Below are 20516 nucleotides of genomic sequence, written 5' to 3' on the forward strand. Positions count from 1 at the left end.
TTTAATAAATTGAAGTCTGTTCTGCTCATTTCGCCTGAAAAATATCAAAAATTTACCCGCCCATTACTTTAAAAAAATTTTTTAATCCGCCCGCCCGTCACCCACTTAATTTTAAAAATATTTAAAAAAAACCCTACCATGCCTATTCATGGGCAAGCGGGCGAAAACTCCGCCCAATGCAGACTTCTAGGCGCCTACCAAATTTTTTAAATACATTTTACATAATCGGACCATTAATATTTTTATTTAGGACATCCGTCCTTATCTCAAATATCGTGATCTAATCCGATTTTTGGGTGGAAATGCTCACGAACTTACCAAAATATCTGTTTCTCAAAATTTCCAAGCTTAATAATTTACTTTTGACTAAAATCTTGAGATTAAGCCGTTTAATAGCACTAGCTGAATGTGACTTATTAGATATGTTTAAATCCTTTTTTGCAGATAATATGACGAAAAATAATATTCAATTTTGGTTTCTTTTATTAATTTTTTGTTATGTATAAATAGTGTTGTTAAATGGCTCGATTTGAGCCGATTCTTAAAAACGTCTAATTTTGGCCAGTCTATGACCAAAATCTTCATAACAAAACTACATTATGTATTTTGAAAAGAATATTTCGGAAATGCATAATATATTATTTTATATGATTTACAATATATGTTTTTTTAAATGTCCAACTTAATCCATTAAATAATTATATATTTTTTATTCGATGAAAAAGATTTTTGATCGTGATTTTAGGTACAATAGTCTGGTATCATATTGCCGTATATTAGGAGCACCTATTAATGTTTTGAAAGATTGCATCGATATAATGCGTTTAGAATTTTTAATAGGAACTAATAACTCCTTTAAATGGAATTTAGAATGGTGTTTAACGATTCCTCCCATAGGCCCTATCTTGGCTCCAATCGGTTCGCCTGCCGTGATCATCAAAAATAAAATGCTATTCCTTGTAATTTTTATTTCTTTTATAATGTTTTAGGCAGAAATGCGTCGATACCATTTTTTTGCAGACCGATATCGACGAATGATATATACTATATAATTTATTAAAAAACAAACAAACTTAGCCAAATTATATTTAAATATCAGTTTTTTATTTTTTAAATATTTTTGTACCTAAAATTATTCTTAAAAAGTAAGCTTACAAATTTCAAAATATTATTCAAAAACGAATATAATTGGAATAGTGCATTAAGGAATCGAATCATTTACTATTCGTACAAATAATAAAATTTACTACCTATATTCTATTCGAATAATTTGCTTTTTAAAAATATCAAAGTATATCGACAGAATTTTTTTTATTGCCCATCTAATTAAAAATTATAATAATTTGATGAAAGAACATGTGATCAAGTTATTAACGAAATTAAAATGCACTATTTAAAACATGCGATTTTTTTAAACAAATTAGTTCTAGCTAAGTAAGCCCTTCACAAGCAATTGATGTATTCTTTACCTTGTTAATCGTGTCACTTTTCAGATTGATGGATTATCAATAAAAATGACAAATGATTAGATTTTATTAAAAAGCATATAAATAACTATTCCAAATAATTGGAAAGTTATAAATATTTAATATATTTTGCGAGAAAATTTAATATTTTTAGTAAAAAATTAATCTATTTGGTATCGGTTTATCTTTGGTCTTAATTCTGAATACCATTCTAATCAGAAAAATTGGACACTTTTTGTGTCCTAAATCTTTTTAAAAAGTAGCATTTCTTTTCAGTTAGATAATAGATTTAATTTATAACTGAATAAATTTTTATCGTAATAAATGCAAAATACTAGTTTAAAGTTCACATACAGTTTAAATTAAATAATAAATTTAATTTCTAAAATATAAGATAGCATTAACAATTGTTTTAAAACAATATTTTTTAAAAGTTGCGAACCATATTTTTATCACTTAATTTTATAAATCTGAAAAGTTCGATTTTTTATATGCTATTTTCTTAAAAAAACTCATAGGACCATTCATAACATTATTATAATTGTAGTTAGAACTCAAAAAGAGCCAATATACGTCTAACAATGTTTCGTCAAATATCCAACCACATTCCTTGGTCGTTCCCATCGTATATGATATAAATAACAATATTACTCAACTGGCGGATCCCACGAAATCCTCTAGTGCGCTACCTAATTCACCCGTGATTTCTGCTATTAACATAGTTTTAAAACGTTTTGCCGAATATCATTACCAAAATTTTCCAAGTTTATCCTCATAAATATTTTTTTATTATTAAAAAAAGGAGAGTTGGAATTTAATTGAGATTTTAAAACATCTAAAATTATTCATTTTTTTACAACTGGACATTTCAAATAACTTATAACCCATAACTATTGTTGTTAAACTGACTATGTGAGAGAAAACTCTGTATTCACTTATATTAGGCAAAAGTAAGTTTGGCATGTAACTAGCTACAATTTTTCGAATATCAATAAATATTTTGTAATGCAATTAATTCAAACTTATCTATCGGGCAACTTCTTAATTTAACCGAAATTTTGAGTTCTAATCTATACTAACTACTATTAGAAAATGACTTGATAAAATGAACAATTGTATACTTTAATTTCTAAATACTTAAAAAGAACTAAAAATTTAATATTTTTAAAATACTGTTTACAATATTCACAAATACAAAGAAGACGTTATTAAACGTCATACAAATAAAATATATTTTATACAATCAAAAAAAAACAAAGATAACATATACTATTTCATAATTTTCCTCATGATGATGATGATGAATTAATAAAAATAAAAAATTATTTGAAAATGATTGAATAATCTCACTTTTGGCTAAACTCCTAATATAACAGATTTTTTTTAAAAAAAAGTAGTCTTGATAAATCGGGAAAGTGTCTAATTGGTCTAAAATCTTGGCCACATTCCCAAATTAGACAGGTTTAAGTGTATATTTCTAATTATGATTTTCCATTTTTGTTAGGGCTGTGCTGATCCACATATTTTTCACCGATCCAATCCAAATTGGCCCAAAACCGATCCGATATTTATATTGATTTTTCAACCCCCCTTTGAACCAAATTTAATTAAGAAATCAATATTTTTTATGCAAAAAATCGAATTATGCATTTAATTTAATTTTTTTATTTCTACAATAATTTAAAAAAGTTTACAGATATTGTTAGTATTAAATGAATTTTTCATTATTCCTCCCCGTGAAATTAGAATTCCGCAGATAACGCATTTTGCAAAATTATCTTTGTCCTTTATATTTTTATAATTCAGATATTTAAAGTATAAATAATAAAATTGGCGCTATTATTTAAAAAGATTTAAAATAAATATAACTGGGTGTTCCTTTCTATTTTTATAAAAAAACTTTTATAATAGTATAAATCTATTTGAATAAATAAAATTTAAGGGGTTTTGTGCATTTGCATTGTTTAAAAAAAATTATAATATTATTAATGTAAAATAAATATAAAATAATAAAAAAATGAAAAGTAAAAAGATCGGATCGGTTTTAAACATGTATCGGCCCGATCCTATATTTTTAGAAAACATTAAATATCGGTGCCGATCCGATATTTAATATCGGCACAGCCCTAATTTAAACTCATAGGAACTGGATTTTTGAATCAAATATCTACATAATAAAGTTATAAAAAATATAATCCTTGCATACCGCATATTATTAAAGAAGAATAACCTATGTTTTTTTTGATAACCATGTTTATTTTTATCTGAACCTAGACCTGAAAGAACCAATATTCGTTATGGTTCGGATCCTTGTTCGTTGATTCAACAATTAACATGTAATTTTCGAATTATCATATTCAAAGATCTATTAATCTTTCCCTCATCTCTTCAACAAAATAACTGTAATAATGTTCATACAAGAAAACCTTGAATGCAAAATAAGGGGGAAATAGATGCCATTTTCTTTGTTATTGATAAGACTTTTATGATGAGAAAATACCTATTAAGTTTAGCAATGTACTGAGTAGTGTGAAAAACTTTCATGCTATCTACTATAATTGGGATTCGGTCTTCACTTAGCCATTTTAAAAATATCGTTCGCGATCACTTTTAACTATGAAGATTTACAATTTTTTGTCAACCACTTTAAATGCCGTTATAATATTATCTTCCGCATGATCTTGTATGATTGCTATTCGACAGACATGTGATGTGCATCCGTATTTGGCATAAGATAGGTGATTTGGGTCATTTGTTTATGATTTGAAATTTTTATGAAAAATTAATATTTTTCATTTTGAAAATTGCAATTATTTATAATATATTTTATTTTGCATAATAAAAAGATAAATTGAAAATAAAAATTGTTACTTATATAGAAAATTTGTAAATTAACTGCTACTTAACTAGTTACTTTTGAAGTAAAAAATATAGTTATTTAACTTACCACTTGTTTTAACCCTCAGAGATTTTGTGGGTTAGCCGCAATAAATTTTGAAATTATTATTACAAAAAAGATGTAGATTTTAGCAATATCTAAGTTCTTATTCCAAGGGTTTTTTATTGGCAAAAAATGGCCAATAATGTTTTTACATTCATTTATAAAACATAAATTTTTACCAATATAGAATGGACATCAAAATATAATTTAAATGACCATCTATGTATTTTGATATAAGTGAATGCATGATATGGGATATTGGGTTTAATCAGAGTTGCTAAGGAGCAGCGCTACAGGAGCGCCTCTACACTTAAACACCTAAAGCGCCCTTCCCTTTAAAAAGCAGGAACGGGAGATAGCTCCTGGGCTGGAATGGAGGAGCGCCGCTCCACCGCTCTTTTAAATTTAATTAAAATATTTAAAAACCTCTGATAAAAGTACGTATTTTTTTAAATATAAATTAGAGACATGTAGATACCGAACGGGCTGAAAATGGTTTAAAAATCCGAACTCGGTTTATAAAAATTAACGAACCCGAATCTTTAATTTATTTAATAAATTATATTAATTAATCAATAAAAATATGTTGGGAAATCATAGTTAATATTCATTTACTCATATTTTCGATTCCTTTGAGACAATTTGCAAAATACAACCAAGTATTAAATAAAAAAATTTAAATATTCCTGGCTGGGCTATTAGAATGATCAAAATAAAATCAAAGCCAGAGCAAAAAATCTGCCGGGCTTTTAAATATTTATTTTTTTAAATTCAAATCGAGTCTAAAATTTCTATTTTTGCAAACCATATCTGTCGAACCCTATCCTATTCCCGTTTCAATAAAAAATATTGTCCATATCTTGGGATGGAACTAGGGTCTAAATGATTTTCTCTTTTTCCGTTTAAGTCTGTAATTTATCAGCACACCATCAAAGAGTGATTTTTGTATACACTATGATAGTATTTCACCTTTGCTTAAATATTTTATGAAACAATACTGCCCGAAAAGGAAATTAAATTGGTCAAATACCTAACTTACCAACTGTAAAGGCAGTTTATTATATTATGGATTAATAAATATTTTATTACAATATTGTAGATAGATGTAGTCTCTATCCTTCCGTCAAAGAATTAATCACCAATCTTACTATATCGACATAGAATATGACTGTCTCGGAATATTATTTATTATTCTTGTTGTATTGTGTTAAAAATAATAAAGTAATAAAATTTGCTTTGATTAGTTTAATTTTATTGATAAATATTATAAGTAAACTTTATATATCAAATTTAATATTTTGCTAATTATAATTTAAATTTCTAATTATTTTTAATGGTCACAATAACGTTTTTCAAATAAAGTGTTCAACTCGAGAATTACGTATAATTCCTATATTTATATTTAAAAAAATAGATGCATCATTAAAAAGTATTTTAAAAGACAAGAAAACTATTAATATTTAATACCTTAACATGAAATGTTATTCAGGTAAAGAGATTCGTTAATTTTTAAAATTGTAAACATCGATATAATCTTATAGTCACCGTTAACAACTATATGAATTTTAAAAATCAGAATACGAGACTTAAATAATAAATAATTTTCATTTTTATTTAATTAAACAAAAAACAATTAGAATAAGTTTATTAAGAAATGCGAGATCTAGAAATAAAAGTTGACGACGGTGGTAAAAATAGTGGACGAAATTTTTCGTGATTTTCTAGGTTACACCCTCCAGACAAAAAAGTTTTGAAACTATTGTTTGTAATAAGATTTGGGCTGGGATTGACACACTTTGATAACGGATCCGAGAACAAATTTTTATTCTTGGCCAATATAACGAGGCAATTATCGCAGGGTAGCAATTGGCGACATAGCAAACCAAATTCTTTCAAAGAATCTTTTGGACTAACAGAAGACCATCCGCCTTGTTTCTCCTTTGTGTCCTGGACGAAAAACAAATGACTTTTTTGAACTAACATGTGCGTCATCTATATGTAGTGTATGTAGATAATTTATAAATATTCATCGGTTATTTTTCTTTATTTTTGTAGGATTCATCTTCTTATGATATAAATAACTTATAAAAATTAAATTATTAGATATATTTAATAATAAAGGAACATACATTAATAGTTGTATTTCCTTTTATCTCTTAGTAAATAGTTTAAATCCTTTAATATAATTATATTAAAAATAATTATATTTTAAATTTCAATAATATTAAATCCTAAGTTGGTGTATAAAATGTAATTTATATTATTTTTTTCTTATATATTATATAAAATTAAATACTGCCTTGCGCTCAAGTGCTAGTGTTGAAAGATTATTTAAGGCGAAACTTATACTTTCTGATCGTCTGGGATGAGAGTACAGAAATGATTGTATTATTAAAGTGTAACAAAATAAATAAAAAATTAATGTATATATTAAAAAATTTTACTTAAGCATTTGTAGTTTACCTTGGCATTCGCAGTTTAATCAACCCCGATCAACCGAAATTAAACTGCATATTAATTTATAATGCCAAGCCAATTTTTAAGGCAAAAAGATTTTCTTATTATTCCTTTATAAGACATGCCATTTCTTGGAAGGGCAAATTAGTTCCAACTAAGGAAATAGGAATGACAAATGATTCAATTTTATTTTAAAAAACATTAATAATTATTCTGAATAATTCATTTTTTGAATAGGTCTGTTGATACTATGATCAATTCAGAATATGTAAACCAATAACGAAACTAGTGGGGCGTGGGGACTCGAGACCCCTATTTTTGTTTAGAAAATACCTTTAAAAAGAGTAATTAAAATATTTCCTAAAAAAAAGAATTTTGAAAAGATTCTTAAAAAAGGTAAACAAATTTCCCTTTTTAAAGTTGAGCCCCAAGAGATTGTAAAGGCTAGTAACGCCACTGATGTACACATTAATTTAATTAAAATAATTTGTCATAGGATCTATAAGACTTGGCCCGAACGAGCTTTAAAAAATATCAGGGCTTATATATTTAAATATAATATATAATTTTGAGAAATAAATTTAAATACTTTAAAATTTTATAAGAAACAAAACACCAATAATTTTTTATTTGTAGAATATTATTTATAAAATTAAAAATTAATACTTTAAAATTTTATAAGAAACAAAACACCAATAATTTTTTATTTGTAGAATATTATTTATAAAATTAAAAATTTTTCTATATTTAAATAAATCCGGCCCGGGGGAACAAATTTATATTTTAACTTCAGGCCAGGTTTTTCAGGATAAATAAATAAAAGTTTCCTTCCAAATCGGGTAGGTTACATTTTTTAAAAAAAATTTAGGCCGGGTTTGAAAAATTTGGCTCTACAATCAGAATATATTAAAATATCATAAATGGGCAAATATTAAATAATGATAATAATTTAACAATGATTTATTTAATAATTTCACAAAGTAATTTAATAATAAATCGGTTCTACCTAATCTAGTATAAAATTTTTTAGAATTGTTTTTATTTATACGAGGAGCGGATTTTAAAGTATTAAAACAGATAAAAGGTTTTATGCGAGCTGAAAAAACTTGTGTCATTTGAGCACGAATTTGGAATCATTTTTTTTTATCAGAAATGATAAATATTTATTATATATTTAAAATCACCATTATATATGCATTTACCCCTTTTCTTTTAATATATAATACGTCCTATTTTTAATATATTATTTATAATGGGTTTCAATGAATCCCACTATGCAGAATACAGTCAACTGATGAAAGGATATCAGTATATATTAATGAACCCTCTGTTTCAATATATTGTAAATTTATTATATACTCCCACATATTAGAAAAATGATGCTCCACTATAATAAACTTATGGGCCGAAAAGAAACTATCTGATTTCTTTCGGAATTTTTGATATTTCAAAATAATTTATATGCTGCCCAAAATATGAAACGTTAAAAAAAATATTTTTTTCCCTTTTGGTACTTATATTTATTATTATTTCATAGATTTAAATCTGCCAATATTTTTAAAATTGAAATAATTTTTTTAGCGATAAATTGCTAATGGAGATGAATAAATAGCAGCCTACCGGGAATATTGGAGCATAATACCCGATTTCTAAGATCAATCTATAACCAAACTAATGCCTGTAAATAGGGTTGAATGCCTGCTTATCCATACCAATGATATTAATACTTTGGCCTCTCAAAGCGAATCTTTTGATTTCGATAAACTTTAAAAAATCCAACCTTCTATGACTAAAAAACTTAAGGGGCTTGTATTCTGGCAGAAATGAAAGTTTATATGAACATATCAGCAGAGCCCTACCCATAACCATTTAATTAAAAAAAGTGCCTTTGGAGATTAGATGTGCCGCCTTACATATACATATAAGATCTGGGCAAAGGAGAAGATATTCTCATTGTTCAACAATTATCGATGAACATCGTTCAGATTTGTGTCGTTATTGTCTCTCTTAAAGTTGAAATAGTTTTAAAGCGTGTCATGAATAATAAATCATAAACGTTTGTCCCAGGTTAATTTTTCTAATATATTATGAAATATTTATATATTATTAAAATTATAACGAAATTATATGATATTTTTACTATATATTTTCAATAAAAAATTTTACCTATCCAAAATCGGACTTTTCAATTTTGAATTTCTGTCCATGAAGAAAAAATAAATATATAATTTGGAATTAATTTTTTAAGCTGTATCCTAAATATATTTAAAAAAACTCAACATTTATAAATTTTCGCAAATTAATTAAATTATGAAACATGTCCGAAATCTTCCATTATTTTTTTTAAAGTTTTATATAAATTAAAGTTAAAAAAAGAAAAACATAACCAAAAAAATGAGAAAATATCAATCACCAAATACATAATTATTACTTACTAGTTTTTTCATAAAAATTACCCCAATAAATAAATTATGAAAAATTTTTTATTCAAATTTACTAATTTCTATTATTTTTTTAAAAAAATAAATGTAAATGACGAAAAATGATTTAGATGATATTTTATTTTTACATTAAAAATAGCTTGTTATTTTTTCCTTCAAAATTAATAAATTTATTTTTTTTCTATTTAGGATATAGTCTTCTCAGAAAAGAGAAATATTAATATGGTTTTATCAATTTTTTTCCAAAATTATATATAATATATCGATATACACATTAGTGATCTGCAGCCTAATTATTCAAGCCCGGCCCGAAATTTTTTTAAAAAGTTTTGCCGGCCTGACCCGAATTTATTTAAATATAGAAATTAATTTATAATTACTCAAAATAAAATATATATGTTATATGGCGTCTAGTTTCTATAAATAAAATAAAATATTTTTATTTTACATAAAAAATTCAACATAAAATTGATAAATTTAGATATATTTAAAAAAAATTCCAAGACTCGACCCGACCCGGTCCGAATTTTAAAAAAAATAATAACGCGACCCCCCCCCCCCCGAAGTCCATTCGGGTCGGGCCTAATTTTGCAGATCTCTTTAAAATGCCTTGAATGGTGTTTTCAAATATATAATATTTCTCATTTCTGATGAAAAATGAAGAAAAGGAACGCCATCCTTCTTCTTGAGAGTAACGTGTAACGCGTTTCTTTCTTTTTGAATAACGGTAACATAAAACGTTACTTAAAATATTTTCTTAAAATGAAAAACATATTATATTGTATAATAAAATTATTTCTATTTATTTTTTTAATTTTATAACTAATTTAAGCCGAGTTTTTAAGTCAGATCAATACCAAATTCCTTCATTTTTATTTTAAATTTTCAGTTGTTAATAATTAATATTGAATCAATCAAGATCTGTTAATTTAATATTATAATTTATTTTATAAAGAATATTATGTCAATTGTATCAGATGAAAATTATTTATGCCCTGGCCCCAATATGAAACATTTTTTACCCTAATAAAAAAATGTACAAAGTCTACACTTTGTAAAACTTCAATTGTGGGATAAGCATGGGCTGTCTTGAAACTGTGCAGCCATTTTTATGGAAAAAATGCAAAGAAGATATCAGATTAAATCAGTTATAACAAGATGGAACTTTTTTTAAAACTCCGTGAAACTAATAGTCTTAGTAAAGGGAATGACCAATTTGGCGAATCTTTTGATAAATCCGAATTTCAGAGATTTCTGATAATGGCAAGTCGTTCAAAGATATAGTATGGTTAGTGATTAAAAAAATATGATATGTATATATGTGATTTTATGTTATGGAACCTGTTGCTATAGCTCCTCCGATTTTAGAACATTTGGGATATCTCACTCCCACGATAACTATTATAATATTAAAACTTTTAAAAAATTGCTTTAAATAAGTTGCAAGACATAGATAAAAGGTATACAAATGAAATATTGTTTACAATTTATATTTTGAATATATTTATTTTCAATAGATTCGAATAATCTATAAATATGAATATATATAATCAGCAAAATTTCACCCACTATTCAAATTAGATTGGTCCTGGATAAATTATAGTTTAACGACGGAGAAAAGCTTGAATATTTCCAGTTTGAAATATCTTAACAAAGAAAAAGCAGACCTTGATTCCTTTAAAAACAACCCATATACCAGATTATTTTCTGATAAAGATAAAAAAAATTTGATAAGTGTCGTAGTTCGCTATATTTTTCCTTTTGTTTATATAAAATTAATAATGTCAATCATTTTAATAATAAAACTTTGATTTTTGATATCATTTTTTTTATATAGTTTTTGTAAAATGATTTGATTTTGATCATTAATTTTATATGCTTAAATTTATAAAATAATTTTTTTATGCTTAAAATTATAAGATAATTTTTTTTGTGTGCTTAAAATAAAAAAACGATTAATATCATTTGTGTTGAAATTTTCAAAAACGAAGAATTAATTTTTCTAAGATTTTGTTTTATCAAGTTTGATTTATAAGAGTTATCGAAGTAGTATTGAGATATCTGTGTAAGCCTTTGGTTTTAAGTTCTGATATTTTTCGTAAGCTCTTTGATTTTTTGTAAGTTCCCTCATTTTCGGATTCTTGTGATTTATTGATTTTCTGTAAGTTCTTTTTTTTTATATTTTGGATTTTGGTAAGTTTTTTTTGCTTATTTTGTTAATAAGGATTTGAATGAAGATATTTTTGAAGATGATCTAAATAAAAATTAATCTTTAATTTTTAATAAATTCTACCTATTATAATTATTATTTGTTAAATATAATACAACCTTCCCATCCTCTGTGCCAGTTGAACGTGTGTTTAGCATGGAGAAAGATGTGCAGAGTATTCTCTTGTTTCTGATCAACATTTTGAAAATCAATTGTTGTTTAAGATAAATAAAAAATTATTATAAAAATATCCTATCTTATAATATATTATTCTTGTATAATTTTTTTAATATTATACATAGGAAAAAAAATTATTTTAAAAAGATCTCATCTTATAATATATCATTTTTGTATATTTTCTTTATATTATATATAGAAAATTTTTGTATATAATAATCAATTTTTCAAAAGAGTAACGCGTTACTTTATAAATAGCCAGTAATGTAACGGTAACGCATTTCTTTTTTAAATGTAACGATTGTTTTTTGACTTAACGTCTAAAGCAATTTTAAAAACAAGAGCTCGTATAAAATTCTTTGATTTTTTATTTATTTTATGCGAGCCAATTAAAAATTCTCTTCTCGTTTAAAAAGAGAACATTTAAAATCTTGCGCTAGCATAATCCCTATGATCTTTGTTTTTATACGAGGTGGTGGAGAAAATAACGAGTAACCCGTTACTTTTTGAATAGCCAGAAACGCGCGTTCCCTTTCCATATAGTAACAGTAACGCGTTCCTTTTTTCAGACGTAACGAGTTTCATTTTGACATAAAGTTTACAGCACTAATTCCAAATTATTACTCAAATATTTATTTTTTTCTAAAATAAGAAATATGATTTAATCTATTTGTATCCAAAATTAAATATAATAAATCGATATACACATTAGTGATCTACATCAGGCCTAATTTTAAAAGCCCGGCTCGGTCCGAAATTTTTTAAAAAAATTTAGTGGCCTGTCCCGAACCCTAACTTTTTTTAAAAAGTTTTGCCGGCCCGGCCCGAATTTATTTAAATATAGAAATTAATTCTTTTAAAATATTATAATTACTCAAAATAAAAGATACATATCATATGGCGTCTAGTTTTATATAAATAAAATTAAATATTTTTACTTTACTTAAAAAATTCAACATAAAATTGATAAATTTAGATATATTTTAAAAAAAATTCTAAGGCCCGACCAGGCCCGAATTTTTTAAAAAATATTAGGTCCGGTCGGGCCAACTTTTGCAGACATACATATCATTTAAATGCAAATTGATATAAATATTTCTCATTTCTGATTTTTAAAAAATAAATTCCAAATTATTGGTCAAATATATATTTTTACAAAATATAAGAAATATGGTTTTATCAGTTTCTTTCCAAAACTAAATATAATATATCGATATACACATATCATTAAAATGCTAATTAAATGGTTATTCTAAATATATAAATATTTCTCATTTCTGATACAAAAAAATTGATTCCAAATTACTGCTCAAATGGCACAAGGTTTAACAGGAATACCATTTTTTTTTAAATAAAAAATGTAAAAGTTTATATGAGAATGTTTAAAAACACAACCTCGAATAAATCCTTTGATCTTTGTTTTTGTACCAGAAGATGCACTCTAATTTTTTTTGGTGTCAACGACTTGGGGGTCTGCTGGAGGGGAAAGTCTCCAGTTGTTTTGGGAGGAGTTTTAAAATTAAATCCTGGAAGGCAACTAAAATAAAGTCATTTAAGAATGATATTAATTCAAAAATCTCATAATTTGAAGTTCATTACATTTAAATATTTGGGCGAAAAGGCCGAAAACTAATTTATTTCTAAAAGGGAGGAAGGAAGGAAGCTTCGAAATCTTTAGGTTTAGGCTATATCTTTCTGGCTAACATATTGAGTTAGCCGTTCTAAAAAAATAGGCTCAAATCAAGACATTTAACAACATTACCTATATCACCAGCGGTGATGAAGACTAATTCTGGGAAAACCCCCGTTGCAGGAAATGCCAAATTGGTATTCCATATCAAATCGATTATTTTTCGGCCCGACAATATTAATTTTGATAAAAATTATCATACTGAGAGAACATCATTAGAAAGCATCGAATCCAAAATTTTGCCTCCAATTACTAATAGTTTCTGAGATATCAAGTGTCAAAAGATCCAAAATCTTTATTCGAAAATTTTCTTTAATGAGATAAATTATAAAATAATGATGTTAAAAATAAAAATTGTGTGTCATTTTTTAACTCTATTAAAGGACTCTATTAAAGGACTTTTATTAAATATTTAGGATTATTTAATCTTGCGGTTTTTTTTTAAATTTTGAACCTGAAAACTCCCGGTGTTTTGCATTCCGAATTTATTTGAATTTAATATTTTATTATTTACTTATATTATATATATAAGTAATAAAATTTAAACTTGGGACAGCCATAGGTTTAGTTATTACGATTTTTAAAAAAATAAAAATATTTTTTTTAAAAGGTGCTACTATATAAAATAACCCATTTTTGTCAAAATTATTAATTTTTTTGAATCTTTTCCATTTTTAAACATAAATAATATGATTTTCCAGTATTAATATCATTAAAAATATAGTCGCCTTTGACAGGCCTTATAATTATTAATATTAATATCTTGGAAAAAATAATTGTTATATATGATTAAATTTCCTAAAAAGATAGTTACGACTAATAATTATTGAAAGATAAAAGCCAGTTTTCATACTGCCGGTTATTAATTAATTTTTATTTAACAAATGTTTCGATATTAATTATATTTTTTTCATAGAACTAAGCATTTTAATTATAAAATGAATCTGCTAAAAATTCTGACATCTAAATTTCCAAATATTAAGACGTAAAACACTATATTTCTGATCAATGCCGTAAGTATTACAAAAAAATCTAAAAATATAAATTCTGACAGTGAATATGAAATAGATAATATCATCATAGAATCCACATCAATAGACACAAGCAATATTCTTTAAATGAAATTGGAATATCTCCTGTTAAGAAAAAAAACTTACTAAAAAATGATTTAAAAAAAGATAGCGAAAATATTAAAAGCTATTTCAGAAATATAATTAAAAATCCAGAATAGGTTAGTTGCCAAGGAAGGATTACAAAGACCTTATCTAGATCAAAAAATTAAACCGATACAATTTTAAAATAGGATGAAGAGCCTATAAAAGATGTAAATTTTTCTTATACCTACATAACACAGTATAAGGCTAGTAAATTTATCTTAATACTTGGGACATAAAAAATTCACATAGTCTCTAAAATCGGTTTAACTAAGCTCAATATTAAAATGTATTCCAATTAGCAGAAGTTTATTGTGAAGAATATAGTAAATCCATGTAAGGATATGTTAATCAATGAAAATAGAGGATAAGTGACCTGTATGTAAGAAACGATTGAGGATTTGTGTAAAAGTGGATGTAAATAAAGAGAAATGAAAATAACCTATTCCATCCTAAAGGACGAACAAATTCTTTGGTTTATTCAGCGACACCTGATCTCCTTTTTATAACAAAAAATAATATTTTAACAGTGAGCTCATCAAAGACGACTGGGGGTACTTATTATTTATGCAAAACGGATTAAGACGTTAAAAACTCAATTTGATAAAAAACCGAAAATAAGTAAAAACTATTATAATCGAAGCTAAATTTCATAATGATATTAAAAATATTTATGTTTAAAAATGGAAAAAAATCAAAAATATTAATAATCAAAAATGCGTTATTTTATATAAGTTTGCCATGTATTTCTGGAAAAAATATTTTTATTTTTTTAAAATCGTAATAATTAAAAAACACATGGCTGTCCCAAGTTTAAATTTTTTACTTATAGATATAAGTGAATAATAAAATATTAAATTCAAAGAAATAGGAAAGCGAAACATCTGGAGTTTTCAGTACAAAAATAAAAACCGCAAGATTATTGTTTTACTAAAATCCTTAATATTTAATAAAAAGCCTTGAATAGAGTTACAAAATGACATACAATTTTTATTTTTAGCGTCATTTTATAGCTCATCTCAATTTTAAAAAATGGAATTTTTCGAAAAAAGATCTTTATGACCATTGATATCTCACTATTAGTACTTGAAGGCTAAAATTTTGGATTCGATGTTTTCTAATGATGTTCTCTCAGTGTGCAAAATTTTATCAAAATCAAAAGAGTCGGGCTGAAAAGTTATCAATTATGCAAATACTAACTTCAAGGTTGTCAAAGTTGGAAACCTTATTTACCCCCAATAATCAAGAAGATCGATTGGAGATAAAATATTGATATCCTTGTTAATTAATCAAATTTAAATTTGTATGATTCATAAAAGAATCAAATAAAAAATATGCAAAATATATGGTAATTTTTTTATATTAGTTTATTAATATACTTTACTTTTCTATCGTTAAAGAATTTTAAAAAAACCCTTAAACATATTTATTTTCACTTTCACTTTTTTTATTGAAGTTAAGAAGATTAATTAAAAGGAAAATTATTCTAAAAATAAATAAATAATAAAATAAAAATGTGGATAAAATCCTTATTGGTTAAATTTTTAAAAAATATTGGCCAGTCCTCAATAGATATCTGGTTAAAAATAAAATATTATATATACCAAATTAAAATATTAACTATATTTTTATAAAATTTGTTAAATAATGTTTGAAATATTGAGTTAAATCATTTATTTAAAAAAAATCACGATGATTTAAATCTGCCAACTCAAGAATTCTAATTATTTATAATTATATTCTTTGTCAAATTTTGATATACATCTGGTTTAAGTTTTATGTTTTAATCTATAAATAAAGTTTTTAAAAAATTTTATACAAATTTTGGTTCAAAGATTTTGATTTTAAACATTTTTTTTATTATAATTTGTAAATGTAGATTATTTCAATATATTAATTTTTTTTAAAAATTCTCCAAAAAAATAATTGTATTATTATGGAAATATTGAGATGAATTTTTTCCTCATTAAATGAAAAGCTTAAAATTTTTTAAATTTTACTTTTTTGTGATCAGAACCATTTGAGAAATTAGAGAATTTTTCCATATTATTTAAATCAGTATCTTGATTATTAGCAATTCCATTGATGGCAAATAAAATTTTAGTCATTTTCAAATCAATTGTTTTTATTGTTATAACACGACCTATTGCAATATCAAAATCAGGACTAGAACCTGAACTTTTTAAGAAATCTTGAGTTTTCAAATTTTCAACCAACTTTGTCTCACCATTTTGAAGTTGGATAAAACTTCCTTTTTTAAAAATCGAAGAATCTGAAGGGCAAATACTGTTCATATTACTTAAGTCAACATTTCCTAGCACATTCTTTTTGATAATTTTATCTATTGAAAAATGATTAACATTGTTTTTATTTGTATTTTCTATTTCTAATAAAGAGGCTAGTTTGTAAATTTAAACATATCAAATTACCTATTTCAATTTTTGCTGTATCCGACTGAATATCATAGTCCTCATCTTTACTTATTGATATTACTCGCATCCTTTTATGTAATGGTTCATCATATAATGCACTTTCAATCTATATAAAATTATTTCAAAATATAAGTTAATTAATAAACTTTTGGTTTTACATAAATATTATTATTTTTAATGTCATTTTCAATAATATTTTCATTTACATCATCTTTTTCTAAAATATCATTTTCATTTAATTTTTCTCTATGATCATTATTAAGAATAGTTGCTAATTCCTGTCTACATTTAATTTCATCAATATTATTCATGTTATCATAATAATTGTGAGTAAGTGAATAGGAATTTTTTAAAAATGGGGCTGGCATATAAGGTGAAAGCAAAGGTAACAATGGATTAGATATTAAAGGTGTATATGTCAAAAAGGGACTTAATGGTAAATGAGGTTGTAAATTTAATGTCAATTGGGGTATAAATAGTCCTAATGCTTGATATATATTGGTGTGTTCATCTTTTGGTTTATAATTTTTTTCTTCAATATAAGAGCATTCTGATGCACCTGATGTGACATTTTTTAAATATTCAGAATTCATACTTTTCTGCAAATCTTGTTCCATCTTTATTAGATAATAGTCATTTTTATCAATAAAGGCATAATTTTTATTATCTTCAATATTTATTTTATTTGAGTCATTAATATAACCAGATTTAATAACATTTCTTGTATCTATATAATGAACAGGTGATGGGTCAAATGATGGTATCATTAATGGAGATGGATGTGAAATTAAAAGATGCTTAGTTGGATATAACATAGGAAAAATTGGATATTGTGGTGATGAAAAATATGGTAGAGAAAAATATGGATCAAATGTACAAACATCATTCTTTTTAAAAATATTGTTAAATTTTAAAGATGATTCTGAATTATTATACTGACAAGTAGCTTCCTCATTATCTCGATTATCTGGCAATTCTTTAATAAAGTTTACGTCAAGCATAGGAATAAATTGGTTTTTAATGTTCATTTGTTAAATCAACAAGAAATCACTAAAAACAGATTATTTGATGGTTCCATGTCAATTCAGCGAAACTTTTATCGCGAATGTAGTTTTTAACGCGAAAGAATTTTACCCTGAATTCAAGAGCGATTGCGATTTCGCCGTGAATTCGCTTTCATAGTGCAAAGCGATATTATAAATTCAAGATGGTAGCGATTCTCAAAGCGATATTATAAATTCAAAATGGTAGCAATTCTCAAATTATCATTTTTTTACATAATGATCTTAAAGAGAAGAAGATTAAACCCAGTTAATATTAATAAAACAAAAGAGGGCGAATTTTACGTTCTCTTTCCTAAACTATTGAATAATGAGCCTAAATTTTATAATTACATGAGAATGACCAAAGTATTATATTTTATCTATAATTCATTTTATTAGGAAACTTTTTATTATATACTAAAACATGTTAAACCTTTTTACCTTTTTTACATACCAAATCTACAAATTTTATAAAACGTCCTATAAGTGTTGAAGAACAGCTTATGGTTTGTTTAAGGTAAAAATAAAGCTATTTATTATTTAAATATATTTTTTATTTAGATATTTAGGAACATGCTGTAGGTATCCTACCTTGGCCTATTCTTTCAAAATGGGTATTGTAATATAAATGTAATTGTAAATTGAATTTAAATTGAATATATAACTTTTCGTTTGTAAATTACATAACCTGAAAGATTGAATTCATTATATATATAAAAGAAACTATTTATTTTAATTCTTTTTTTAAATCAAATTTATTATTATTCTCTTTATATCTAAAAACATAGTATATATATATAAAAAAGTTAATTGAAAAATATATAATATTACGTTTTTGTGAATAGTTAAATTATATCAAACACATCAATTTATAATATAAGATTAACTATTCAAATTTAAGATTAATTCTTTAAATTTATATATGATCAATCAACATTCCCCCTCATCAACAAAGAACGAAGCTTCTTCTCAGCAGTCATCGAGAGCTTGTTGTCCCAGAAGTTTTTTCCCGTTTCGATTGTACTTGGTTTTATCTTGGTTAGCGCATAAGTCTCAAATGTTCTCGTAGGCTTGATTCTATCACGTAGGTTTGATAAAATCGTTTATTAGAGTTGCGTGAGTTTGTACGTAGGCTTGATATCCTTATCGTATGTTGTTCATATTTCTCAAAATTGTTATTATCATTAATCCAGTTGAATATTGGAATTTGGAATAAATCGGAATATGTAATTTGGAATAGTTGATCAAATCAAATATATGAATAATATGCACGATTAAAATTTTGAATTTCGGAACAATAAAATATGTAATAAGGAATGATAATTTATGGAATAAGGAATAAAATTTTAATCCAGAATAAGGAATAATAAATTATTATATTATTTTTTAGGTGTTAAGTTAATCATAGCGTTTTATACTTTTAGCGTTTTACATTTTTTGCGTTTTACATTTTTTAGCGTTTCAATATTTAATTAGTAGCGTTTTAATATTTAATTTATTTTTATTTATTTTCAATCTCCGAGGTTAAAATATGCAAATATTATGCACATTTCCCTCTCTTAAAAAAAATTTAAAATTTCACACAATATTTTTCTAAAATAATGATGTTTAATTTTTACATAACCTTTTGTCTTCAAAAGCTTTATTTCAAAAACATTTTTATCATATTAAGTATTACTTATAAGGGTTATTTAAATCAATCCCTTTTAATTCATATGTTTTAACTTCTTAGTCATCTCCATAGGTTACGCAGTCTCCATAGGTTAGATAGTCATCTCAGTAGATTAGGTAGTCACAATAGATAAGGTAGTCATAATAGGTAGTCATCTCCATAGGTTAAGCAGTCTCCATAGGTTACGCAGTCTCCATAAGTTAGATAGTCATCTCAGTAGATTAGGTAGTCACAATAGATAAGGTAGTCATAATAGATAGTCATCTCCATAGGTTAAGCAGTCTCCATAGGTTAGATAGTCATCACAATAGATTAGGTAGTCACAATAGATTAGGTAGTCATAATAGGTAGTCATCTCCATAGGTTAAGCAGTCTCCATAGGTTAGATAGTCATCACAATAGTTAGGGAGTCACAATAGATTAGGTAGTCATAATAGGTAGTCATCTCCATAGGTTAAGCAGTCTCCATAGGTTAGATAGTCATCACAATAGATAGTAAATAGGTAGTCATATAAATAGAGTCATCTCAATGGATTAAATAATCGTCACAATAGGTAGTCATATAAATAGAGTCATCTCAATGGATTAAACAATCGTCACAATAGGTAGTCATATAAATAGAGTCATCTCAATGGATTAAACAATCGTCACAATAGGTAGTCAAATCAATAAATAAGGTAGTCATCAATTTCAAATTTAATTTAATTTATACTTTTTTATTTTAATTTTAGGCAAATTTTCTATATTTTATTCTTTCTTTTTTTACAAAAACGTAACAGGGCGCCATAAAAGAAACAAGAAGTTAACAAGTTATATTTATTCTAAATCAAAAAA

The 20516-nt window shown here is 25.2% G+C and overlaps 2 protein-coding genes across 19 annotated transcripts in view; one reads left to right on the top strand and one right to left on the bottom strand.

The window, feature by feature from the left end:
• Positions 1–5634, top strand: part of LOC135925664 (uncharacterized) — an 85316-nt gene extending 79682 nt beyond the window's left edge. For 10 of the 11 annotated variants that reach the window (XM_065461083.1, XM_065461088.1, XM_065461085.1 and 7 more), the window contains 3 exons: positions 726–959; positions 2014–2230; positions 5507–5634. In XM_065461083.1, the coding sequence (XP_065317155.1) occupies positions 726–959; positions 2014–2230; positions 5507–5568 (513 nt within the window). In that variant the 3' untranslated portion in view covers positions 5569–5634. Of the gene's footprint in view, positions 1–725; positions 960–2013; positions 2231–5506 lie in introns of those variants that run through there. The other variant, XR_010571704.1, reaches the window with a different exon arrangement.
• Positions 5635–5738: 104 nt separating this feature from the next.
• On the bottom strand, positions 5739–18060 carry LOC135925666 (uncharacterized). Of its 8 annotated transcripts, none has more exons than XM_065461098.1 (5): positions 17114–18060; positions 16965–17073; positions 16835–16876; positions 16536–16786; positions 5739–6399 (listed from the first exon to the last, which is right to left on the bottom strand). In XM_065461098.1, exons 1-5 carry the CDS (start codon positions 17993–17995, stop codon positions 6055–6057), a joined length of 1629 nt encoding a protein of 542 aa, XP_065317170.1. In that variant the 5' UTR covers positions 17996–18060; the 3' UTR covers positions 5739–6054. The 8 variants fall into 8 exon arrangements, 7 of the variants coding, with proteins under 7 accessions (XP_065317170.1, XP_065317168.1, XP_065317172.1 ...); XM_065461096.1 differs by having other exon boundaries at positions 16835–16921; XM_065461100.1 differs by having other exon boundaries at positions 16536–16921; positions 17114–17854; positions 17904–18029.
• Positions 18061–20516: the final 2456 nt, after the last annotated feature.

The sequence above is a fragment of the Gordionus sp. m RMFG-2023 genome, chromosome 3, assembly GCF_954871325.1.
Source record: "Gordionus sp. m RMFG-2023 chromosome 3, tfGorSpeb1-WG-v2, whole genome shotgun sequence".
NCBI classification, from domain to species: domain Eukaryota; kingdom Metazoa; phylum Nematomorpha; class Gordioida; order Chordodea; family Parachordodidae; genus Gordionus; species Gordionus sp. m RMFG-2023.